Genomic DNA, 26,624 nt, shown 5'->3' with positions numbered 1-26,624 from the left:
GTGTACTGCTCCTTCACCGCTGCTGCCCATTGAAATGCATGGGACAGGGCGGCTATACCGCCCGCAATGCGCTGCTTCAGCAGCGCATTGCGGGCAGTTTTAACCCTTTCTCAGCCTTGCGGCTTCACTTCCTGGTTTCCCACTGCGCATGTGCGAGTCGTGCTGCACGTCCTTACTGGTCCCTGCTGTCTTCTGGGACCTGTGTGTTTCCCAGAAGACAGCGGGGGAGGACAGTGTAGGCGCAGGAAGTGGAGTAGGTCACAGCGATCACTGCGGTGATCTATGCCAGGAAGTGGGAGCAAATACCTGTATTACACGGGTATCTGCTCCCTCCTCCCCCTGACACCGGATGGGGGGGGGGGGTTCAAAAAGTGGAAGTTCCATTTTTGGGTGGAACTCTACTTTAAAAAAGGTCAAACATCTGCTGCAGCTGATCGGACAATAGCTTGGAAGGAAACAATTCAAAGCTGCAGTTTGTCTTGGTTATGAGCACTTTACCAAGATGAGCAATGGCAAGAAGAGTGCAGAGGCCGACATATTCCCCTTCCATCAACATTCCTCTTGCCACTGCTGGACTTAGAAGGGCTTGCGGGACTGAACAGTGCTAAAAGCCAGGAATATGAGGGTTAAGATGAGGGCATAGCGTTCAACGGTCCCTCTTTGACAGCAACCTACTTGAATTAATTCCCTCTATCACTCTTTTCCTCTTTCTTCAGTTGTCCTTCTTTTGGACTGATGCATGGACCGTTATAAAAAATATATATATATATATATATATATATATATATATATATATATATATATATATATATATATATATATATATTTAAAAAAAAGTACAAGTAAAACTATCAAAAGTGGCTACACTAAACATTTCATCCAGACTTTGCATTTTTTTTTTGAAAAGTATATAATCTACCATAAAAGTAGTATAATTTTTTGTATATTCATTCTCTATGGTACAGGTAATTGGGGACATGTACTTTTACTAATAGTAATAAAAAAGGTGCCATTTATTCCCTTCCATGAAAGTTGGGAGGTATATGGTGGTGGTGAAATTACAAACAGAAAAAAACACTTCAACTATGACAAAATGCACCTATGTCTAGACTGCTTTAGACATAAGGGGCCAGATTCAGATACAATGGCGTATCTTTAGTTGGGCGTAGCGTATTCCATTTACGCTACGCCGCCGCAACTTAGACAGGCAAGTGCAGTATTCACAATTCACAGAGCACTTGCTCCGTAAGTTGCGGCGGCATAGCGTAAATGGGCCGATGTAAGCCCGAGTAATTCAAAGTAGGCTGGTAGGGGGCGTGTTATATGGAAATGAATCGTGACCCCACGTAAATGACGCGCCTAACGAACGGCGCATGCATGCTCAGTATCACGTCGAATTTTCTCCGTAAATTACACCGGCTCAATGCTTAGTCGACGTGAACGTAACCTACACCCATCCCCATTCACGTACGACTTACGCAAACGACGTAAAATACGACGCTGTTCCGACATCCATACCTTAACATGACTTACCCCTGCTTTATGAGGGGTAAAGTTACGCCGGCCGTACGCCTTACGTAAACAGCGTATTTTAATACGCCGGGCGCAAGTACGTTCGTGAATCGGCGTATCTAGCTCATTTGCATATTCAACGTGGAAATATACGGAAGCGCCCCTAGCTGCCAGCGTAAATATGCACCCCAAGATACGACGGCGTAGGAGACTTACGCCGCTCGTATCTTGGCAACAGTGAGGCGTATCTGATTCTATGAATCAGTCACAAAGATACGACGGCGCACATTCAGACTTACGATGGCGTACGTGGAGATACGCCGTTGTAAGTCCTTTGTGAATCTGGGCCAAGAACTTTGAAAACAAAGCCATCACTGACCCCTCTAGCTGCGTGTACTGTGAAGTACCTCATCCACAAAAATCTAAAACAAAGACTTTGAAGTCAATTTCCAACAGCATTCAAGCACCTGATGTTTATTTATATTGTGTTAGTTTACATTAGAGGGCTGACAGGCTGGCACACATCTGCTGCTATAGAAAACAAGAATAGATGGGCTGTGATTTCATTGCCTCTATTGTAGATTTGAATAATAATTACTCTATAACGACTAAAGCTACACAGAAGAGGACTTATTTTAAAGTGATTTTTACAACTTTTAGGTTTCTGTATAAGAAAGAAAGCAGAACCAGGAGTGGGTGTGTTTGGGAATTTCTCTCCTGCATGACAGCAAGAGGGGTTCCCAGATAGAGCTGCACCATTCTGACTAAAATGAGAATCACAATTTTTTGTTTCTCTCGCGATTCTTGCGGTGCAACATCATCTTTCACATTAAAACAAAAAAAAATTGGGCCAACTTTACCGTTTTTTTTTTTTTTTTATTCACTTAAGTGTATTTTTTCCCCCAAAAAAATGCATTTGAAAGACCACTGGGCAAATACAGTGTGACATAAAATATTGCAGCAATTGCCATTTTATTCCCTAGGGTCTCTTAAGTTCCACCACCTCTGGCTCAGACCCTTTGGTGCCTGCTCACCACAATCACTTGTAAACACAGAAGTCTGGTTTCTGTGTTTACAAGTGACAGCTTTGTAACCCCCTGAACTCTACAGTCTGTATGTAATGCAATTCTGGTATTTAATGCCCCTTTAAGACCCTTCTACTGTTTGTGTAATCTGATTGGGTCGTGGTTGAGTTCCTGCACCTATTTTCTGAGAAAAAAAGCTCTGTGTGTATATATTATATTATATTATATTATATTATATTATATATATATATATATATATATATATATATATATATATATATATATATATATATATATATATATATAAATGGGGGTTCCAAGTAATTTTCTAGCAGAAAAATATTGATTTTAACTTCAAGTCGATGTAAACCCACATTTAAAAAAAAAAAAAATTTAGGTCACAATGTAGAGTATAAGATTTCCTATGATCTGTGCCCAGTCTTGCCACACAGAGTTAATCCAGCTCTGAGCAATCCTCTTTTATTGTTCAGTGAAATAAAACGGACTTACAGAGAAAAATCATAGTCTGTTCCACCCCCTTGCTGTGAGTGACAGGTTATTTACATATCTCATGCACTAGTCTGGAGACAGGCATTCATTTTTAATTCCCACCCTCATTCCTTTTCTGAAGTCATGTGGTTACCTTTCTGGATTTTGACTGGATGTTAGTGATCATAGCAGAATTCAGTGTAAGAAATACATAGGAAAAAATGCATGTTGACAAGGGGAGTGTAGAGGAGGGCGGGGAGTCTACTGACATCACAACTCCGCCCACCGAGCTCCAGACAACAGACCCACCCACAGAATCTGCAGTTTTTCAGTTCTTATAACAGACAGAGCATTTGACAGGTAAGGATACATGCAGGAGGCATATATAGCCTTATAGATCAGCACTATAGCAGTAGTTTAGAAAGAATGAGAGTGGGTTTACATCCACTAAGAAACAAGTGTCAGAAAAAGATTTAGACTTTAAGTGGTTAAACTTCCTGCATTTACACACAAAAGTTTATCCCTTTGATCCAAGAAGGAAGCTTTATTTACAATGTTTCATGTTAAAAACTTGGCAGGCAGCCCGATATTTTCTTTTGACAGCTGAGTGAGCAGATAAATTCTCTCCACTTGTTATATAAAAGAATCTGCAATCCTCAGGGGGGTTGAATCAAGATCACAATTTTTTTAACGATAAATTGTGCAGCTCTATTCCCAGATCAAAAGATTACAGGTATAAGGGACTCGGATGGGTTGAAGAACTACTCCAAAATCTGGATGGAAACTGGTGCCCTGAGCAGGATGGTGGTGCTCTATGAGTGGTGCTCCCATTGAGAACATCCTATTGATGACGAAACGCATCTGGGAGGACGTGCAGTGACGTCACCACGCAAAGGAGGAAGCGCTCGTAGAGTTTGCCTGCCGGCACTTTCGTTTTACATGCTGTTTTTATACTGATGTTTGTAAGTACGCTTACGCTTTTAATAAATGCCAAATTTTACATGGAATTATGGTATGGTGCACCTTCTTTTTTCATTCATAACATCGGATGAGCCTGAGATCGTGCCTGGCGCTTCCCTGGGACCTGTCTCCCCCTGTAATCCTGCGGGTCCAGAAAGGCCGCGGCTGGGTTATAGCCGACTGCATAGAAAGCTTGCCCTCTGGTAAGCGGCCTCGCATTTCTGGTGAAGGGATCACTTTATTATCATAATACCTGTCACTTTGGTGGTGTGAATTTCCTGGACTTCATATTTTGCATGAACTGATTATTTATGCTGGAATATCATTATCTATGGACTTGACCTAAATGATATCCTGATCATTTTATTTGTTTAGATTCTTTGGCGCGGCTTTGTTTCTTTTGTATTGATGCTCTATGTATGCATTACATTCATTCTCGGTTTTGACTGGAGAGCAGAGGCGTTCCTAGGGGGGTGCGGTCCGCCCCGGGTGACACCCGCTAGAGGGGTGACACCATCCCGATTTAAAAAAACATGTGGGGGGGGGCGGCTCCCCCCCGCGACTGCAGCGATGAGCGCAGCGGAATCGGAGCGCCGAGCCGCCGCGGTACAAGAGGAGGGGGTTGCGGGGCGACACCGCAGCACCATCCATCCCCTCCTCTCACAGCCACGGGCTGTTAGCGGTGGTCGGCAGTCGGCACACAGGCACAGCCCCCTCCTCTCTGTTTGTGTGTACAGAGGGGGAGGGGCCGAGGGGACCTTCTGCCCATGTGCCGTGGCGCTGCCTGCGATGATCTGAGGTACTGAATGGGGGGTGTTTGCACTGAGGGGGTTTTCACTAAAGGGGGTTTGCACTGAGGGGGGGGGTGTACTATGGGGGGGGGGTGTTTGCACTGGGGGGTTGCACCGAGGGGGTTTGCACTGAGGGGGTGTCTGCACTGAAGGGGGGGTCTGTGTAACATGCAGGGGTCCAGAGGTGCAGGTGGCTGTGTAATGTAAAAGGGGTGCAGTGATGCAGGGTGCTGTGTAATGTAAAGGGGTGCAGAGGGCTGTGTAGTGTAAAAGGGTCCAGAGGTGCAGGGGACTATGTGATGTAAAGGGGTGCAGAGGTGCAGACGGCTGTGTAATGTAAAAGGGGTGCAGTGATGCAGGGTGCTGTGCAATGTAAAATGATCCAGAGATGCAGGGTGCTATGAGATGTAAAGGGGTCCAGTGATGCAGGGTGCTGTGTAATGTAAAGGGGTCCAGTGATGCAGGGGGCTGTGTAATGTAAAGGGGTCCAGAGGTGCAGGGTGCTGTGTAATGTAAAGGGGTCCAGTGATGCAGGGTGCTGTGTAATGTAAAGGGGTCCAGTGATGCAGGGTGCTGTGTAATGTAAAGGGGTCCAGAGGTGCAGGGTGCTGTGTAATGTAAAGGGGTCCAGAGGTGCAGGGGGCTATGTGATGTAAAGGGGTCCAGTGGTGCAGGGGCTGTGTAATGTAAAGAGGTGCAGGGTGTTGTGTAATGTAAAGGGGCCCAGAGGTGCAGGGTGCTGTGTAATGTAAAAGGGTCCAGAGGTGAAGGGGGCTGTGAGATGTAAACGGGTCCAGTGATGCAGGGTACTGTGTAATTTTAAAGGGGTCCAGTGATGCAGGGTGCTGTGCAATGTAAAGTGGTCCAGAGGTGCAGTTCTGGAGAGGGGTACACAGTAGTAACAAAAAGATATTGAAGGATGCAGAGGTATGCAGGGGGGTGTTTTTACATTTTAACGTGGGGGGATGCCAGATATTGGATCCGCCCCGGGTGCCAAATGCTCTAGGTACGCCCCTGCTGGAGAGTACGTTTAACCCCAAGCGATCTAAGAATGTTCAAATTTTATATACTACTTAAAAAACAAAATGATACCATTTTTGAAACACATCAATAATATGTAATAATTAAATTGTGGACAAAAGAGAAGAAAATTGTTACAATGGAATACTGGCTGCACAGGAAACCACATATGCCGACCACAACCCCGCTCTATGTACCTGTTCTGTTCCTCCAGCTTGCTGAGCAGCTCCAGTTCATCTGGACTGAGGTTCTCGGAGTCTGAGGGGGAGATGCTGAGGGCTGCCGACAAAGACGAATCATCTGGGCTTAGGGCTGGACTAGCCATGTCTGCGAGAGGGAGCGGGGCCAGAATGCTCATCTGAAATAACAGGAAATTACCAAGTCAGTGGCTTGAGCAAGAGTGGAACAAAGCCGGTGAAAGTTACGGCACAGGCGAAAGTAGATGACTAGGCTGAGTCTAAAAACAAACAGTGACAGATGAAGTACAAGGACTAAAAAAGAAAAAGTAGAATAGATAAAAAAAAAAAAAAGACTAGACAAATTAATATAGAATTCAGGATCCAATCAGTCTGATGGAGGAAAGGAGGGCATGTTGCTCCAAACTTTATCCGTGTAGCCCCCCTGTCCTAAGCAGGGGCTACTATGTCAATTTAGTTTTCGGCTAGGTTATAATTAAAACTGATTGCAAATTTTTCACCAGATTTTCCCCCAAGCTTAAAGTGGTAGTAAAGTCTCATTAAGAGACAAAAATAAATAAGTGCACCCATCCCCCCGAGCGCAGATTGTTATGTGGATTCAGAAAGACCGCTGCATCTTTAAGGCGGCGTAGCGTATCGTATTTACGCTACGACACCTTAAGTTAGATAGGCAAGTACTGTATTCACAAAGTACTTGCCTCCTAACTTATGGCGCGTAGCCTAAATGTGGCCGGCGTAAGCGTGCCTAATTCAAATTAGGCTGAGGGGGCCTGTTTTATGTTAATGCGGGGTGACCTGACGTGATTGACGTTTTTTACGAACAGCGCATGCGCCGTCCGTGTACATATCCCAGTGTGCATTGCGGCAAAGTACGCCGCAAGGACGTATTGGTTTCGAAGTGGACGTAAATTACGTCCAGCCCTATTCACGGATGACTTATGCAAACGACATAAAATTTTCAAATTTCGACGCGGGAACGACGGCCATACTTAACATTACTAGTCCAGCTATTTGATGGAATAACTTTCCGCCTGAAAATGCCTTACGTAAACGGCGTATCTTTACTGCAATGGGCGCACGTATGTTCGTGAATCGGCGTATCTATGCATTTACATATTCTATGCCGAACTCAACGGAAGCGCCACCTAGCGGCCAGCCTAAATGTTGCACCCTAAGATACGACGGCGCAAGCCGTCGTATCTTAGATAGGTTTAAGTATCTCAGTTTGAGAATACACTTAAACTTACGACGGCGCAGATTCCGAGTTAGGTCGGCGTATCTACTGATACACCGGCCTAACTCTTTCTGAATCCACCTATTAGAGTGTTATTAAACTCAATTATTATTAAAATAACATGTTATACTAACCTGCTCTGTGCGGTGGTGTTGCTCAGAGCGGCCCCAATCCTTCTCTTCTGGGGTCTCCAGTGGCGATCCTGGCTCCTCCTCTTCTTTTGCAGGACTACCATAGCCAGCCACTGGCTTTGGGGAGAGAAAGTCCCCGCGCTTAAGAGGTGTGTGTCTATGGAGCCGCACTCCATAGACTTATACAGCGGGACTTAGGCCCGCCCCCCCACCATCTCTGATTGACAGCAATAAGAACCAATGGCTCCTGCTGCTGGAATGCAGTGTAAAGAGGAAGTAAGGGGAGAAAAGATGCAGCCCTGATCTATTCTCCCCTCTCTTCCTCTTCACACAGTGAAGGGGGGGGGGGGGGCACAGGGACACTGATAAGCAATGCATTAAGGTAAAAATGTTTTTAGGTTTAGTAACACTAAGTCATAATGTACTAGCATGCACCGCATACTTGTACTTCATGAGAGACTGACCTGCAGGGTTCCAAATCTTCGGCCACTTGAATGTCCGGGCTGCGGTGACATCACTCCCATGCATGTGCACAGGAGTCACTTCATCACAGTACGCAGAGCAGGCTGTAAATGCGGTCTGAGCAGCTCAGTACACATTACGCGCTGACAGGCAGGGGGGGGGTTCATTTATGGCAGAAGAGACCTCTAGGGGCTGCAAGTCAGCAAGTTTACAGAAGACACTTTACGATAGTAAAGTGATAACTTTAACTTGGCTTGTGATTTATCACTGCCAGTAGATGTCACTAGTATGTCATAGTATGAGATTTCACAAACAGAGTTATGAATATTTATATTTCCTTCAGCCAATCCAGTTGGTAGTTTAGGCCAATGGTGCATGCTGGGGGAGGACATAAATATCTGGGACAGGCATGTGATCTTTTTATTTTTCTGGGCTGAGGCCTAGGAAGGTGCTGCTGGATCAAACTCTGCTGTTCAACCCAATAGCCTATCTTGGCGCCTAACATGCTGAAGTGGTCCTGAAGCTATCCTGCCCGGTCTGGAGGAAGTTGTGCCGAGGAGAGGCACCTTGTTGGAGAGAGACAGGAAGAAGGCTGGTCTCTCAGAAGGGCCTGGTGACTCACTTGGAGGATACACTAAAATATGTGAATGTGCTTACAGTCGGCTTAAAGCGGATGTCCCCTGAAAAAAAGTCCAGCGCCTTCCGCAGCAGAGGACGAGCGATCGCTCGTCACTCTGCTGCCCCCACCGCTATCCTCGTGAGGGAACCAGTAACTGAAGCGCTACGACTTCACTGCCTGGTTCCCTACGGCGCATGCACGAGTCGCGCTGCACCGTGCTGACTGGTTCCCGCTGTGTTCTGGGAGCCGAGTGTTTCCCAGAACACAACGGGGGGTACGGTATCTGACGTCCTGCCCGCAGTCTACCCGCAGACTGTATGGCCGGAAGTGGGTGCAAATACCTGTCTTTAGACAGGTATCTGCACCCCCTCCCCCCTGAAAGGTGTCAAATGTGACACCAGGGAGGGGGGAGGGTTCCGATGAGCGGGAGTGGAGGTGGAGGGTGGAGCTCCGCTTTAAAGGTTCTGACACAGTGAAGCTGTGCATTGATCTAAAGCAGGGATCCTCAAACTACGGCCATCCAGCTGTTGTAGAACTACACATCCCATGAGGCATTGTAACTCACTGACATTCACAGACATGACTAGGCATGATGGGAATTGTAGTTCCTGAACAACAGGAGGGCCGTAGTTTGAAGACCCATGATCTAAAGCAGGCATCTCAAACTGGCGGCCCTCCAGCTGTTGCAAAACTACAAGTCCAATGAGGCATTGCAAGAATGACAGTTACCAGCATGACTCCCACAGGCAGAGGCATGATGGGACTTGTAGTTTTACAACAGCTGGAGGGCCACCAGTTTGAGACCCTTGATCTAAAGAGTCTAAAAGTGATCTGCATGGTATCTGGGACCCCTAACCCTCACCTCCTTAACAATTCTGCAATAAAAAAAAAAATATATATACAATACTTTTGGCCTCTGTTACAGATCAGTCGGTCACCCCCATTTTAGCCATGGAGCCCTGAGGTGAAATGCTATCCCACCCAGCCTCTGGAGGTGCTATTCTGCCTTTGGAGTGCCAGAAGGTGCTACATTTGTACAATCTAAAGGTATTAACAGCCACCTTATTGCGACGACGATAACATTATACTGTTAACGGACAGCTTTCATGAGGGAGAAAAAAAAAAAAAAAAAGGCTGCAACTGCTGGCATCTGTTGGAAACTGCTAGTTTCCAGGCAGTCTCTGTCTTCAATAATTGCCTCTGACCTGGAAGAAGCATGCAGCTAATATATTAGCTATAATTATGTGGAGTCATAATGCGTGGGATGCATACGTGATCTGCATCAGCAATTCAAACCACTGGATCAGCATGAAAATTTGTATTTTCAAGTCCTATCACACGATTGTGTCTCGGTAAAGCATGCCTACACAACAGGCAGCAATGCACGCTACATACTTTGGTGTGATGTGGCGCCGTTAATTTTAAATGGCATCCTACAGCACCATGCTGACACAGTTATGTGCCACAGCACAAGGCCAGAGATGCTACATACAAAGTTTTGTGCTGGCTCTCAACGCTTGCTGGCCACTTCACATTATTTTTGAAAACTCTCAGTGAAAAAGGGAAGCCGCTCACCGTTAAAAGCCGTGTTCAAGTTAGGGTTTCAGGAAAGAAATGTTCAATTCCCCCATCAACACAGTCAGCACTGAAGCGAGTATGCCTCCTGCCGAGCCATTGTCTTGTCCCAGGGGGGGGCGGGGAAATCTGTCCCCCGCCAGGAGAAGACATCGATTATTGCTAGCGGCTATAGCAGCTGCCAACGATAATCACAGAAAAAACCCAGCATGCTGGTTGTATCCAAGTGTTGATCGATCAATCAACTTGGGTACTGTAGCGATACCCCCGGAGGAGCCGCTGGTTATAGATTGGGATGGCGTGTTACCTCTATGTGCGTCTAGGGGTAGATAGAGGAGAGCAGCAATAATGGAAAGTCCAAGCAGCAGGTGTCTTTCTTGTGCTTTTATTCTTGCCCAACACGGCAAACAGTAAACTTGAGGTAGATAGATAGAAGATGGGTGAGGAGGAAAATTGCAGATTCAGGCCTAACAGCGACAGAAACAATCCTGCTTCCAACAATACTTTAACTTCGTCGCCACTCCAGCCGGAGCGGGTATAGTGTACCTGGACAGGCCTCTCACACCGACCTGGCAGCCAGGGTATCACTCAGAACCTTGAGAAGAACAAGTCTCTGCCACAGACTTGGTAGGAATGAACTTCGGAGTGGAACCTCTGCCACAGGCCCCTTTCTCTGCGATATAGATAGTGAAGTAATATTTTGCTCAGTAATACTGATGCCTGAATCCCCCTCAGGTAGTTTTCTTGTTTTGGGTCACCGACTGACAGGTTGCTGACATCCAACCTCTCAGTGTCCGGTCACCCTGATCCCCGATGAATTGTCGAGGCCCTGTTGGATTGCCTGCCTCTCTTGGCTCTCCTTAGGGCTTAGGCTGACTCCTCACCGAACAGCTATCTCGCTTGGGATCTCTCCTCAGAACTTGGGGACCCAGTCAATCACTGGGGCCCCACCATAGCTTCAGTTGTCCCGGGCCAATATGGTCCCGGAACCAAGAACACCACGTAGCACGTGTGCCCCGGCGTGGTAGGCCATATAGCCGGGACCCGTGATGTGTGGTCACCCTGAAGGTGGGCGCCACACCCGGAACAAGAACCCCCGCCTAATGGCGTCCGCTCAAGAAGTACCCTCCCCCAGCATGCCCCGCGAGGGAAAACACCTCCTGATTGGCTGCTGGCAAGAGGCACTCCAACCTGAACTCCACTGCCACCACCTGCCGCCCCGGGGGGGAAAAGCACCTCAGGAACACAGAATGAACAGACAGTACAGCCCAGCTAGAACAGAGGCCCAATTTGAACAAATCACTTGGATGAGAGCTAACTAACTCTCTCATCCCCCTTCTAAATTTAGAATATCACCTGGACTGAAAGTACACAGGCGCTACAGTACATTCAGCCTGCTTATACATGATTCAAATCTCAGCAGGTTCCGCAGAAACTGGTCGAGATTCAAACCATATATGGCCTCCATTAAAAGGGAAGCCGCTCACCTTTTAAAGCCTTGTTAAAAAAATTTGAGCTCTCCAATATAATAAAATATCTCCACCCGCTTACTCTAATGCCGCGTACACACGATCGGACATTCCGACAACAAAACTGGATTTTTTTCCGACGGATGATGTCTCAAATTTGTCTTGCATACACACGGTCGCACAAATGTTGTTGGAAATTCCGATCGCCAAGAACGCGGTCACATACAACACGTGGGAACCAGGTGAAACGGTCTGTATATCAGGGAGCTCAAAAAACTTGATTGAGGCTTTTAACAGTGAGCGGCTTTCCCTTTTACGCTGAGAGTTTGCAGGTGGAATGAAGGGAGCCCATTGCATTGCTCTGCATGGGCCAAGCACGGGTCCACTTTGGGAATGACATTATGTATAGACACTGGAATCATGCCTGTGGAAAGCAGCCAAGATGCATGAAGGATCACTCCAAACTAGTAATATATCACATATCATTCATTTCAATGGACTTCACTCTCTTTCACCTGAATGACTGCCAAGAACCAGTCTCACCTCATCCCAACCACAGCGATCTACATAGCAACAACTCCATTCGAACTCATCACATGATAACGTGTATGACCCACTTACAGTATTACGGACTTCAAAGGAGTACAGGATTGAAGACTCCATAACACATTGCAGCAAGAGACAAACGCCGGAGATAAAAAACTATAATGAGCTGCGGGGACACGGTAGGCATTGATGACACGCAATGGGTTTGGATGCAAATCAATCACCAGTGTAGGTAAACCGGGATAGAGGAAAAACATATGAATGGCCAACAAACACACGGGAGAACATGGAACGGAGAGAAGAGATGGAGAAGGTATTGAGATAGAAGCTGCTAGAACAGATCTTTGTTAATCTTTGTATAGCAAAAGCTTTATTTTTTAGTTTTGGACAGAGTATGGAAGGGATGTGGTCTATGTCCTGCTGGGAGATTTATTTTTTACTTCCTCTTAGATCTTGGACGTTGGAAAAACCTTGGTTGGTTTTTCCGATGGAATTCCGCTCATGCTTGGCTTGCATACACACGGTCACACAAAAGTTCTTTGAACATTCGACCGCCAAGAATGCGGAGACGTACAACACTACGATAAGCCAAGAAAATGAAGTTCAATGCTTCCAAGCATGCATCGGCATTTTGTGCGTCGGAATTGCTACCGACGATCGGAATTTCCGATTGGAATTTTTTCCATCTGAACATTTGAGAACCAGCTCTCAAATTTTTGTTGGTGGAAATTCCGACAGGAAAAGTCCGATGGAGCATACACACGGTCGGAATTTCCGACCAAAAGCTCACATCGGACTTTTCTTGCCGGAAATTCCGACCGTGTGTACAGGGCCTTTACAGAAGCCTCCTTCCAAGCTATGGATGAAACCGCAATACTGGTTATTGTACTCGGACAACACCGGAACAGCAGCTGCTGACAATATTCCATGCGCCCATCAAGCTAATTTTGGTCAGTTAATCGTATGGTCAACTTCTTCACTGACCTAAGGGGGCACCTCCCCATTAATCTCCAAAGTAAAGGAACACTGCACTTTTCAGTGTCTGCATTACTTTTCTGACTCCATTCATGCCTGGGGTCTGATGCGTGTCTCAACTGGACTCAAACACATACAAGACCCTTTTGCAATCCGCTCCGTGGCTGCCCAGGACCTCCATTGAGAGCCGGTCACACTGACCTGTTATCGTGGCATATCCAAATCTCAACACGATTCTTAGACCATGGGTCGTCTTCTTCTGGCAGTAGACTGGATGCAGCCCTTTGCTTGACTTTATCCGGCCCTTTGGGGAATCATCCCTCCCACTGGCGACAGCAATGGGGCTCCACCCCAAAATAAGAGACACATATACTGCATCTACACAACAATGGGGCACCATCCCTCCCACTGATGCCAGCAACGGGGCACCATCCCAAACACTGTAGCCAGCAATGGGGCACCATTTCAAAATAAGACAGAAATACTGCATTTACACAACAATGGGGCACCATCCCTCCCCACCGACACCAGCAATGGGACACCATCCCTCCCACTGACGCACCATTCCTCCAACTGACTCCAACAATGGGGCACCAGCCCTCCCACTGAAGCATGGTATACATGGACTGAAAAATCAGCCAGTTCAGCAGGAACAAGGCACATTTTGCTCAGTGTGTACCTCTGTCTGTTCAACATAAGCTGGTCTATCGTCGAACGTCCTGCGCTTGCAGCCATTGCCTGCAGTGATGATCTTGTATTCCGACGGGGGGATACAATGTCAGAATACAATAAAGCAGAGGGAGAGATGCCTGCATCCATATCGCTTTAAAGGGGGGGGGGGGACCTCTCCTTGTATACTTTAGAGAAGTAGACATATATTTTTCATGTTCACCCGAAAAAAAAAAATTAACATTAGATTGAGGCTAATTTTACCAAGCAGAATCGGGTGTTTTTTTTTTTAAATCAATGCAGTACTTACCGTCTTCGATGTTCTCCCGCCGCTTCCGGGTATGGGCTGCGGGACTGGGCATTCCTATTTGATTGACAGCCTTCCAAAGGTCGCATACAGCGTGTCACGAGTTTCCGAAAGTAGCTGAACGTCGGTGTCCAGGCGCCGTATAGAGCCGCACCGACGTTCGGCAACTCGTGACGCGCTGTATGTGACCGTCGGAAGCCTGTCAATCAAATAGGAACGCCCAGTCCCGAAGATCATACCCGGAAGCCGCGGAGAACATCTATCTCTAAAACGGTAAGTACTGCATTCATTTAAAAAACCTCCACTTTAAATTTAGATTAATTTAAATAATTAATTTTAGCATTGCACAATAAAAAAATATTCAAAATTTCAATGATGGGGCGCCATTTCCCCGCCTACTGGCCCTTTGTTTAGAAAGTTTCCCTGGTCTAGACAGAGGCTGGCCATACATTATACATTTTTCTTATTAAACTTCCTTTAGATTGATCTTTAGCCATGTAGTGCAATGGCCTGCCTGACTGGCTACAAATGAAAAGTGTTTAGTTATGACCTCATATTATATGGTTTTGGTAAATATAAAATTGTACAAGAAAATTGATTAAATTCATTAAATGCCAGCCTACGAGGCCATAGCTCAAACAATGATATCCATGCTTTGTACAAAAATTGTTTTATTATTCATATAAAATTCTGTAATAAAAAAATATTTTTGATATCTCAGTTTTAGTACTATGAAAGTTACACCGGTTACAAAACAGACAAGAGCTTTTTTTTCTACGACGCACTTTGATGCAACGCACACAGCGCCATTGAAGACCATGGCTAACCTGTGCACATGGTGATGTGGGTTACATCCCGTACTGCAGGTCTGAATGGGCCCCAACATTATACCAGGGCTACTTTTCCTTTCTAAACAGCCCTGCTGAGAGGTCTTTTTATTTTTAGCCTGTAATTTTATTTCTAGTAGCGGCTTAAAAACATTGAGAGGCGATTTGATGTATTTTTAGTTCTGCAATCTTTCTACTCGCTACAAGAAATAGAATTACGGTCCGCCGAAGAACAATAAACCAGCGGGATTGGCAGAGAAGTCGCTTGTTAGGACACAAGCTCTCCCAAGGTGGCCAGTGGTGTCTCCATTAGTCGTCACTTTGTGTCAACACCAGGATGCCACCCCTGTGGGCAAAGGACCAGCCTTCTCCTACACAGGGGCACGCAAGGTCCATTACCATAGTAACACAGTCGCCGCAAAAAAACTGCAATCAGCCCATGGAAACAAAACTGTATATAGAGCCTGCTGGGGCAGTGGGGCCTCTCAGACCAGCGGGGGGCAGTGCCCGATGAGAGGCCCTTAGTCCTCATTCACACTGGTGCAAATTGTCAGTTTCAAATGGCATGACAATACGCATTCCATTGCAACCCTTCAAATTGCTGCAACTCATGTCGTAGCGACTTTCAAAATGGCTGCTGCACTACTTTTTGCCGATTTCACTGCAACTTGCATAGGCTTCTGTTCAAACAACGTCACAGATCTGCTGCTTCAAAATTGCGCAGAAGTAGCGCGATTTCAAAGCCGAACTGGTGTGGACCGCAATAAAACCACATGGTCAAAAAGACCATGCGACGTCCCTGCAGCCACGTTTTTAAAAACATGCATACACCTTTTTCCTACGGGAAACGTGGGCACAGCAGCCCATTCAAATGAATGGGCTACCGTGCCCGAGCCTGAAGACAGCTCAAATTAGGTAAATGTCCAAATTGGGCCCAAAGTGTCAATATTTTGTGTGGCCACCATTATTTTTCAGCGCTGCCTTAACCCTCTTGGGCATGGAGTTCACCAGAGCTTCACAGGTTGCCACTGGAGTCCTCTTCCACTCCTCCATGATGACATCACAGAGCTGGTGGATATTAGAGACCTTGCGCTCCTCCACCTTCCATTTGAGGATGCCCCACAGAGGCTCAATAGGGTTTAGGTCTGGAGACATGCTTGGCCAGTCCAACACCTTTACCCTCGGCTTCTTTAGCAAGGCAGTGGTCATCTTGGAGGTGTGTCTGGGATCATTATCATGTTGGAATACTGCCCTGCAGCCCAGTCTCTGAAGGGATCATGCTCTGCTTCAGTATGTCACAGTACATGTTGGCATTCATGGTTATCTCAATGAACTGTAGCTCCCCAGTGCCGGCAGCACTCATGCAGACCCAGACTATGACACTCCCACCACCATGCTTGACTGTAGGCAAGACACACTTGTCTTTGTACTCCGCACCTGGTTGGCGCCACACACGCTTGACACCATCTGAACCAAATAAGTTTATCTTGGTCTCATCAGACCACAGGACATGGTTCCAGTAATCCATGTCCTTAGTCTGTTTGCAGGCTTTCTTGCACATCATCTTCTTTTATCGGCTTCCTTCTGGGACGACAGCCATGCAGACCAATTTGATGCAGTGTGTGGTGTATGGTCTGAGCACCGACAGGCTGACCCCCCACTCCTTCAACCTCTGCAGCAATGCTGGCAGCACTTGTATGTCTCTTTCCCAAAGACAACCTCTGGATATGACGCTGAGCACGTGCACTCAACTTCTTTGGTCGACCATGGCGAGGACTGTTCTGAGGGGAACCTGTCCTGTTAAACCGCTGTATGATCTTGGCCACCATGCTGCAGCTCAGTTTCAGGGTCTTGCCAATCTTCCTATAGCCTAGGCCATCTTTATGTAGAGCAACAGCTCTTTTTTTTCAGATCCTCAGAGAGTTCTTTGCCATGAGGTGTCATGTTGTACTTTCAGTGACCAGTATGAGAGAGTGAGAGCGATAACACCAAATTCAACACACCTGCTCCCCGTTCACACCTTAGACCTTGTAACACTAACGAGTAAGGATGAGCTCCAGCGTGTTCACAACCCGCACGTGCAGAGCCCGCCAGAAAGTCTGCATTGCGCTAATCACAGGCAGTGAGACATTTTCCCGATCCGCGGCTGCAGGGATCGGGAAATGTCTCACTGCCTGTGATTAGCGCTGTGCAGTGTCGACTTCCTGGCGGGCTTTGCATGTGCGGGTTGTAAACATGCCTGAGCTCATCCTTACTAACGATTTACATGACACCGGGGAGGAAAAATGGCTAATTGGTCCCAATTTGGACATTTTCACTTAGGGGTGTACTCACTTTTGTTGCCAGCCGTTTAGACATTAATGGCTGTGTTGAGTTATTTTGAGGGGACAGCAAATTTACACTGTTATACAAGCTGTACACTCACTACTTTACATTGTAGCAAAGTGTCATTTCTTCAGTGTTGTCACATGAAAAGATATAATAAAATATTTACAATAATGTGAGGGGTCCCAACTTTATGGGACGAGAAAAAAAAAAAAGGACAGCTTTTCATGCAAAATATGTACTGTAGGTAGAAAAACACCCGACACCCTGCCAATAATTCAGTAGGGAACAGCAGCTGGAAGTTTAACCATAACGTGGTCCTAAAGCCAGGACATTGTTTACCCTAATGCATTCCCTGTATTAAAATGTTCGTAAACCTCAGACATGAAGTATGAACAAAGCATATCCCTCTATAATGTGTACTTGTCTCATTACATAGCACTAAATGTAATTTCTGTCTGCTGCTTCATTCCTCTATCAGCATGAATCACTTCTGACAAGTTTTCCTGACACCAAGCGAAAAAAGGTGACAGGGTAGGAGCCTCCAGCTGATTGACAGCCACAGCTGTGTCCTTGTGTGCTCCTTCCCTCCAATCAGCTCTCAGCGCTCTCCTCACTGAGCTCTGCAGAGTGTAACCTCAGCTCTCCGCCTCCTTTTTTCTGACAACTCAGAAAAGCTTTATATATTCTGCACTTTGAATAGATGTAGAGATGAGAAGACTGCATGTAAAGAGGTACAACTTATGTAGGAAGATGTGTTTCACCTCTGTGCTTCACCTGAGGCCAGTTACTATATTGAGTATATTTGTGAAGGTAAAAAAAGTCCAATAGCTAGATTCACAAAGAGTTAAGCCGGCGTATCAGTAGATACGCCGTCGTAACTCTGAATCTGCGCTGTCGTACATTTAAGTGTATTCTCAAATTTAGTTACACTTAAATGTAGCTAAGATACGACGGCCTGTCTAGTTCTGCCGGCCGCTAGGGGCGTGAACGCTTATTTACGCCTAGAATACGTAAATCAGCGAGATACGCCTATTCACGAACGTACGCTTTCCCGTCGCAGTAAAGATGCGCCGTTTATGTAAGGCGTTTTCAGGCGTAAAGTTAGTCACAAAATAGCTGGTCTAGCCAATGTTAAGTATGGACGTCGTTCCCGCGTTGAATTTTGAAAATTTTACATTGTTTGCGCAAGTCGTCCGTGAATGGGGCTGGACGTCCTTGCGGCGTACACACTGGGATATGTCAACGGACGGCGCATGCGCCGTTCGTTAAAAACGTCAATCACGTCGGGTCACGAATCATTAACATAAAACACGCCCCCCTGTTCCACATTTGAATTAGGCACGCTTAGGCCGGCCCATTTACGCTACGCCGCCGTAACTTAGGAGGCAAGTGCTTTGTGAATACAGCACTTGCCTCTCTGACTTACATCGGCGTAGCGTAAATACGATACGCTACGCCGGCTAAAACATACGCCGCCCTACGTGAATCCAGCAGCAAGTATTTTTTATCACCCCGCCTGCCCCCTTTCTCACTTCAGCCAGCGCTGTGCGCATTTGCTGCAGCTCTCTCCTCACTCCCTGCATTCACAGGACTAAGAAAAAGCTCAGGCATGTTCACTGCATAGCGCTAATCACAGGCATTGAGACATTTCTCGATCTCTGCAGCCACGGGTTGGGACAATGTCTCACTGCCTGCGATTAGCGATGTGCAGTGCCGACCTCCTGACGGGCTCTGCACGTGCGGGTCACAAACACGCCTGAGCTCATCCTTACACAGGATAGAGAGGCAAGGGGCTCCTGCTGCCATCAATCAAATCAAGAGCACCAGCAGGAGACCCCAGAAGAGGACGTTCAGGGCCGCCGTGTCATACCATTGCACAGAACAAGTAGAAGATTGGTGCCTTTGAATGTCGGTGTTTGAGTGTATCACGCGGTTTGCTTTTTTTAAACTTTATTTTAGGCACACAAAGTGACCATTCATGTCCCTGCACAACAGCATGGGCATTATACACATAGGAGGTGTGCAGGGAGATAGGCATCTCAGGTAAACTATATCATCAAAAGTATTGGGACGCCTGCTTTTACACGCACATGAACTTTAATGGCATCCCAGTCTTAGTCCGTAGGGTTCAATATTGAGTTGGTCCACCCTTTCCAGCTATAGCAGCTTCAACTCTTCTGGGAAGGCCGTCCACAAGGTTTAGGAGTGTGTCTATGGGAAAGTTTGACCATTATTCCAGAAGTGCATTTGTGAGGTCAGGCACTGATGTTGGACGAGAAGGCCTGGCTCAAAGTCTCTGCTCTAATTCATCCCAAAGGTGTTCAGGTCAGGCAGTCAAGTTCCTCCACTCCAAACTCTCTCTGCCATGTCATTATGGACCTTGCTTTGTGCACTGGTCCAAATCATTTGGTGGAGGGGGATTATGGTGAGGGGTTGTTTTTCAGGGGTTGGGCTTGGCTCCTTAGTTCCAGTGAAGGGAACTCTTAAGGTGTCAGCATACCAAGGCATTTTGCACAATTTCATGCTCCCAACTTTGTGGGAACAGTTTGGGGATGGCCCCTTCCTGTTCCAACATTGCTGCACACCAGTGCACAAAGCAAGGTCCATAAAGACATAGATGAGTGAGTTTGGGGTGGAGGAACTTGACTGGCCTGCACAGAGTCCTGACCTCAACCCGATAGAACACCTTTTGGATGTGTGTGAATGGGGAACAGGTGTGTCAAATTGGGCGTTATCGCTCTCATGCCGCATACACACCATCACTTTATGTGATGGAAAAAAAACGACATTTTCTGTGAAGTAAAAAACGACGTTTTTGAAACTTCAATTTTCAAAAACGACGTTGCCTACACACCATCGTTTTTCTCACAATGCTCTAGCAAAGCGAGGTTACGTTCACCACTTTTTTCCATTGAAGCTTGCTTCATAAGTAGCTTCTGGGCATGCGCGGGTTTAAAAACTTCGTTTTAAACGTCGTTTTTTGCTACACGGTCAATTTCTGTGACACAAAAAACGACGTTTTGAAAAACTACACAAAAAATTGAAGCATGCTTCAATTTTTTTTTGTCGTTTTTCACAAGACATAAAACGACGTTTTCCCCCACACACGGTCATTTAAATTGACGTTTTTAAAAACGTCGTTTTTTTTTTCATCACATAAAGTGATGGTGTGTACGCGGCATCACTCTCACATACTGGTCACTGGAAGTTCAACATGGCAAAGAACTCTGAGAAAACGGAAAAAAAATAATTGTTCTACTTAAAGATGGCCTAGGCCAGTGATGGCGAACCTTGGCACACCAGATGTTTTGGAACTACATTTCCCATGATGCTCAAGTACTCTGCAGTGTAGTTGAGCATCATGGGAAAATATAGTTCAAAAACATCTGGTGTGCCAAGGTTCGCCATCACTGGCCTAGGCTATAAGAAGATTGGCAAGACCCTGAAACTGAGCTGCAGCATGGTGGCCAAGACCATACAGGGGTTTAACAGGACAGGTTCCCCTCAGAACAGGCCTCACCATGGTCAACTAAAGAAGTTGAGTGCATGTGCTCAGCGTCATATACAGAGGTTGTCTTTGGGAAATAGACGTATGAGTGCTGCCAGCATTGCTGCAGAGGTTGAAGGGGTGGGGGAGGGGTCAGCCTGTCAGTGCTCAGACCATACGCCGCACACTGCATCAAATTGGTCTGCATGGCTGTCGCCCCAGAAGGAAGCCTCTTCTAAAGATGCTGCACAAGAAAGCCTGCAAACAGCTGAAGACAAGCAGACTAAGGACATGGATTACTCGGATGAGACCAAGATAAACTTATTTGGTTCAGATGGTGTCAAGCGTGTGTGGCGGCAACCAGGTGAGGAGGCTGGTGCTCAATTTTTTTTTATTAATTGCAGCCTCACTGCCCATCAAAGGCTGCCACTGTGCCGCCTGCTGTCTGCCCGGCACTAACCCTGTCTTGGGTGGGCAGTGGGTTACGGCGGCGAGCGGTGTCCTCCATATCTTCTCCCACCCATTCCTCCCGTCCTCTCCTATGATTGGACGCCTGATAGGCATCCAATGACAGCGCCTGTCGTTACAGCCAATAAAGGTGACAGGTAACAGACCCAAGCACCTGATTGGCAGAGAGGCGGTTCAGTGTTAGGAAAGTGAATATTCATTCGCTTCTCTAACACAGCTGAGTGAACTGTAAGCGCCCAGCATGGCGCTTGCTGTTCACCTTTTTTGACGCCTATTACAGCCCATGGGTCTGATCAGGTGATTCAAAAAAATACCTCGCCGCTGTAATTCAGGCACCTGGCAAGGGACCGAGTGCCTGAATAGGGGGTGTCAGCGGCGGCCATAGAGAGATTCATGTAATGCATGAATCTCTCTATGGTGAGAGAGAAGTGGCAGGAGAGAGGGGGCGGCTCCCGTATGGACGCACCACCTCATCTGTGGGGCATCCTCAAATGGAAGGTGGAGGACCACAAGCTCTCGAACATCCACCAGCTCCGTGATGTTGTCATGGAGGAGTGGAAGAGAACTCCAGTGGCAACCTGTGAAGCTCTGGTGAACTCCATGCCCAAGAGGGGTTAAGGCAGTGCTGGGAAATAATGGTGGCCACACAAAATATTGACACTTTGGGCCCAATTTGGACATTTTCACTTAGGGGTGTACTCACTTTTGTTGCCAGCGGTTTAGACATGAATGGCTGTGTGTCGAGATATTTTGAGGGGACAGAAAATTTACACTGTTATACAAGCTGTACACTCACTACACAACATTGTAGCAAAGTGTCATTTCTTCAGTGTTGTCACATGAAAAGACAGAATAAAATATTTACAAAAATGTGAGGGGTGTACTCACTTTTGTGAGATTGTGTGTGTGTGTGTGTGTGTGTGTGCGCATGTATACATACAGTGAGGAAAATAAGTATTTGAACACCCTGCTATTTTGCAAGTTCTCCCACTTGGAAATCATGGAGGGGTCTGAAATTGTCATCGTAGGTGCATGTCCACTGTGAGAGACATAATCAAAAAAAAAAAATTCCAGAAATCACAATTTATGATTTTTTAACTATTTATTTGTATGATACAGCTGCAAATAAGTATTTGAACACCTGTCTATCAGCTAGAATTCTGACCCTCAAAGACCTGTTAGTCTGCCTTTAAAATGTCCACCTCCACTCCATTTATTATCCTAAATTAGATGCACCTGTTTGAGGTCATTAGCTGCATAAAGACACCTGTCCACCCCATACAATCAGTAAGAATCCAACTACTAATATGGCCAAGACCAAAGAGCTGTCCAAAGACACTAGAGACAAAATTGTACACCTCCACAAGGCTGGAAAGGGCTACGGGGAAATTGCCAAGCAGCTTGGTGAAAAAAGGTCCACTGTTGGAGCAATCATTAGAAAATGGAAGAAGCTAAACATGACTGTCAATCTCCCTCGGACTGGGGCTCCATGCAAAATCTCACCTCGTGGGGTCTCAATGATCCTAAGAAAGGTGAGAAATCAGCCCAGGACTACACGGGAGGAGCTGGTCAATGACCTGAAAAGAGCTGGGACCACCGTTTCCAAGGTTACTGTTGGTAATACACTAAGACGTCATGGTTTGAAATCATGCATGGCATGGAAGGTTCCCCGGCTTAAACCAGCACATGTCAAGGCCCGTCTTAAGTTTGCCAATGACCATTTGGATGATCCAGAGGAGTCATGGGAGAAAGTCATGTGGTCAGATGAGACCAAAATAGATCTTTTTGGTCATAATTCCACTAACCGTGTTTGGAGGAAGAAGAATGATGAGTACCATCCCAAGAACACCATCCCTACTGTGAAGCATGGGGGTGGTAGCATCATGCTTTGGGGGTGTTTTTCTGCACATGGGACAGGGCGACTGCACTGTATTAAGGAGAGGATGACCGGGGGGGCATGTATTGCGAGATTTTGGGCAACAACCTCCTTCCCTCAGTTAGAGCTTTGAAGATGGGTCGAGGCTGGGTCCTCCAACATGACAATGACCCGAAGAACACAGCCAGGATAACCAAGGAGTGGCTCTGTAAGAAGCATATCAAGGTTCTGGCGTGGCCTAGCCAGTCTCCAGACCTAAACCCAATAGAGAATCTTTGGAGGGAGCTCAAACTCTGTGTTTCTCAGCGACAGCCCAGAAACCTGACTGATCTAGAGAAGATCTGTGTGGAGGAGTGGGCCAAAATCCCTCCTCCAGTGTGTGCAAACCTGGTGAAAAACTACAAGAAACGTTTGACCTCTGTAATTGCAAACAAAGGCTACTGTACCAAATATTAACATTGATTTTCTCAGGTGTTCAAATACTTATTTGCAGCTGTATCATACAAATAAATAGTTAAAAAAATCATACATTGTGATTTCTGGATTTTTTTTTTTTTGATTATGTCTCTTACAGTGGACATGCACCTACGATAACAATTTCAGACCCCTCCATGATTTCCAAGTGGGAGAACTTGCAAAATAGCAGGGTGTTCAAATACTTATTTTCATCACTGTATATATATATAGTGTAGGTATACACAGTGAGTTAGGTGTCTGAGGTGTGTGTGTGTATAGGGAGGTAGGTGGGGTATACACAGTGAGGTATATACATATAGGAGGGGTGCCGTTAGGTAGGTGTGTCAGGTGTATATATATATATATATATATATATATATATGGTGTAGAGAGGTAGGTGAGGTAGGTGTCTGATATATATATATATATATATATATATATATATATGGTGTAGGGAGGTAGGTACACTGGGTATACAGGGAGGTGGATATACAGTGAGGTAGGTACACCGGATATACACAGAGAGGTAGGTACACCAGGTATATAGACGATGCAGGGGGATGAAATGACAGCATCGCTCTCGGGGTTGATGAGGTCACACACATCTGGATGCTCCCACACATGACGTCACGGACACACACTCCCAGGCTCTGCGCATCTCTCTCCCGGGGACATTCAGTCACCCCCATGTCCTCCTGTCACACACAGACGTCTCGTCCATCACACTGGGGACACACGGTAGGTAGGTGGTTAGGTAGCTCGTTCTCACCTATAACCCCAGGCCCCCGCCGCCGCTGTCACGCAGCTCCACCCTCCCCGGGGCTCGACACCACCGAGCAGCGGAGAAATCAGACACACAGCATGTCCCCGCCTCCTTCTGACGTCCAATAGAGATGACCAATGACGTTGTGGAGTTCAATGGATTGACCATTACATCCGCCTATGAAAAGCCAAACCGGTGACAGCGGGACGGAGCCAAGAACGCCGCAAGTGCAACCAATCAGAGATTAGACAGGGAAAGCTGGGCCAATCGGCGAACCGCAAAATGACAGATGGGCGGGATTTGACGAGAACAATAATTGCAGTGGGGCTTTTCGAGGAGCTCTGGGTCCTCTGCTAGCGTGCGCACTCCCGCGCCTCCTGTCCGCGTGCCCGTATAACCTCCGTCTGTACTGCGCAAGTGTAGAGAGTTTGGGTATCGCTCCTGTACCGGGTCACATGACCCTGCAACAACCACGCCTTCTGAATCTTTATAGAAGCAGAAGCTGCCACTATTGTCACTATCATCATCAATGTGTGATGTGTACTTCTAGGCAGTGTAATCATTCTCCTCCCATCACTGAAATATAAACCCCTGCATGGAGCAAATAAAGGCAATATATAGAATATAATAATATAAAACAATACATTGCAGTTTACCAATTCTTTAACCACTTAAAGCAGCAGTAAACCATAGCAAAAATAAAAACCTGCAAGACCAAGGCCTAATGTGCTAGCATGTATCACCTACAGTGTTGTAACTAACAGCGTTTAAATAAACGCCGTTAGGTAATGATGAGCCTCCTGAGGGTAACGAGTAATCTATCAGATTACATTTTCCCTCTCGGCAACGCCGTTCCCATTACTGGGCGGCGTTACCGAAATTACTTAGACCGTCTCAGACTGTGACATGACACGTCAGTGTCACTGTCACTCTGTCAGGGCGGGATGGAGCTGGCCTGTGATTGGATGGAGGATTCGATGATTCGTCGCCGCCTCGCCGGCGGCCGGGTCATGTGTTGCACTCGTCGACGTCGGAGTGACTCGTCGTGGGTGGCGCTGGCCTGGCGCATGCACGCGCCTGGATTCTCCGAGTCCCGCCCGCCTGAGGCTGCAGCAGTGTGTGTCACGAGGAGGGAGTGAGTCTCAGTCTGGCTCACCTCCTCACCTCAGCCGACAGCCGCCGACATCTCCCCCGGCCCCTGCGGAGGCTCCGCTCCACCGTCCACCACCGGTCCGCGGACTCCGGAGTCACCTCACCTGAGCGCCAGCAGACCTACCAGCATTGCACCGACCGACCGTGGCCCTGCGCAGGTGAGGAGCCGAGCGGCATCGGATTGCTTGGAACTGGGAGTGGGGGCCTGGGGGGGGGGGGGAGCGGCCTAGTACCAGAGATTTTTTTTTAAATAGCTGCAGACTGGGGGGTGTGGGTTTAAAGAATTGGACTTCTTTGTATCGATGGCTGAATTAGCAGGGAATGCCAGGGACAGCGATGACCAAAGCACAAGTAATTAGGGTGTGCTGCCTGGGCACACCCCGCATGTCAGTATTGCTGGCGCAGCCTGGGCATGGGCACTGTGGGCACTGGGGCAGGTGGAGGTTATATAATTAATTGTACACAGTATTGCATTTGCTGGGCCTGCCTGGGCATGTGGAGCGGAGGTAGAGTCATGTTATTGCATTGTAGAATATTTAAAAAACAAATCAGTTACTTTGCAGAGTAACTAGTTACTTTGCCAATGAAGTAACTGAGTCACTAACTCAATTACTTTTTCGGCCAAGTAATTTGTAACTGTAACTAATTACTTTTTTAAAGGAAGATGAGCAACACTGATCACCTACTAGCACATTATGAAATACTCCCCTTGGACGAACCCTTCCAGTGCTGTGCTTTCACCACTGAGAGGGCTGACATCTTCCCCCGGTCTTTCTTCCAGGTTTGCGCACTCTGGCTATGTGATTGGCCGGAGCTGTGATGATGTCACTCCCACGCATGGGAGTCCTCAGTTCCAGCATGAAGCTCTGAGCTTCCAGCAAGGTGTGCCGGTGTTCTGTCAGATTAGCGAACCCTTCAGATCAGCAAAGTGGAATGACGTTCTGTGAGCTGTGCATGCATCCCACCACTACCAGGTTTGCTAATCTGACATTACAGCTGCAGTCAGAAGAAGGCAGCGAACATCTTACTACACCCAGCTACTTCTTGAATTTCAGAGTAATCTTGGCAATAACATACCCAGTGGCGGTGTGCCCCCTCTCTCCTGTCACCCCTATCTATGACTGATGGATAGATTCATGCATTGCATGAATCTATCCATGGCCGCCACCACCCCTTTTTGGATGCCGGGCACCTGAATTACAGGGGTGGGGGTTTATTTTTGAAGCATGTGATTAGTGCCATAGGCTCTAGTAGGCTTCAAAAAAGGTGATGGTCAAAGGAAGAGC

At 46.8% G+C, this 26,624-nt stretch overlaps 1 protein-coding gene across 2 annotated transcripts in view; it reads right to left on the bottom strand.

Moving 5' to 3' along the window:
• The window catches only part of EVI5L (ecotropic viral integration site 5 like), a 90,812-nt gene extending 66,281 nt beyond the window's left edge, over window positions 1-24,531 (bottom strand). The window contains exons 1-2 of one of the 2 annotated variants that reach the window (XM_040346306.1): window positions 24,193-24,531; window positions 5,995-6,155 (exon numbers count right to left, since the gene is read on the bottom strand). In XM_040346306.1, coding sequence (XP_040202240.1) covers window positions 5,995-6,155 — 161 coding nt within the window. In that variant the 5' untranslated portion in view covers window positions 24,193-24,531. The remainder of the gene's footprint in view (window positions 1-5,994; window positions 6,156-24,192) is intronic. The other variant, XM_040346307.1, reaches the window with a different exon arrangement.
• Between the last annotated feature and the right edge of the window lie 2,093 nt (window positions 24,532-26,624).

Source organism: Rana temporaria, chromosome 3 (assembly GCF_905171775.1).
Source record: "Rana temporaria chromosome 3, aRanTem1.1, whole genome shotgun sequence".
NCBI lineage: Eukaryota > Metazoa > Chordata > Amphibia > Anura > Ranidae > Rana > Rana temporaria.
This window is presented reverse-complemented; position numbering and strand designations above follow the sequence as displayed.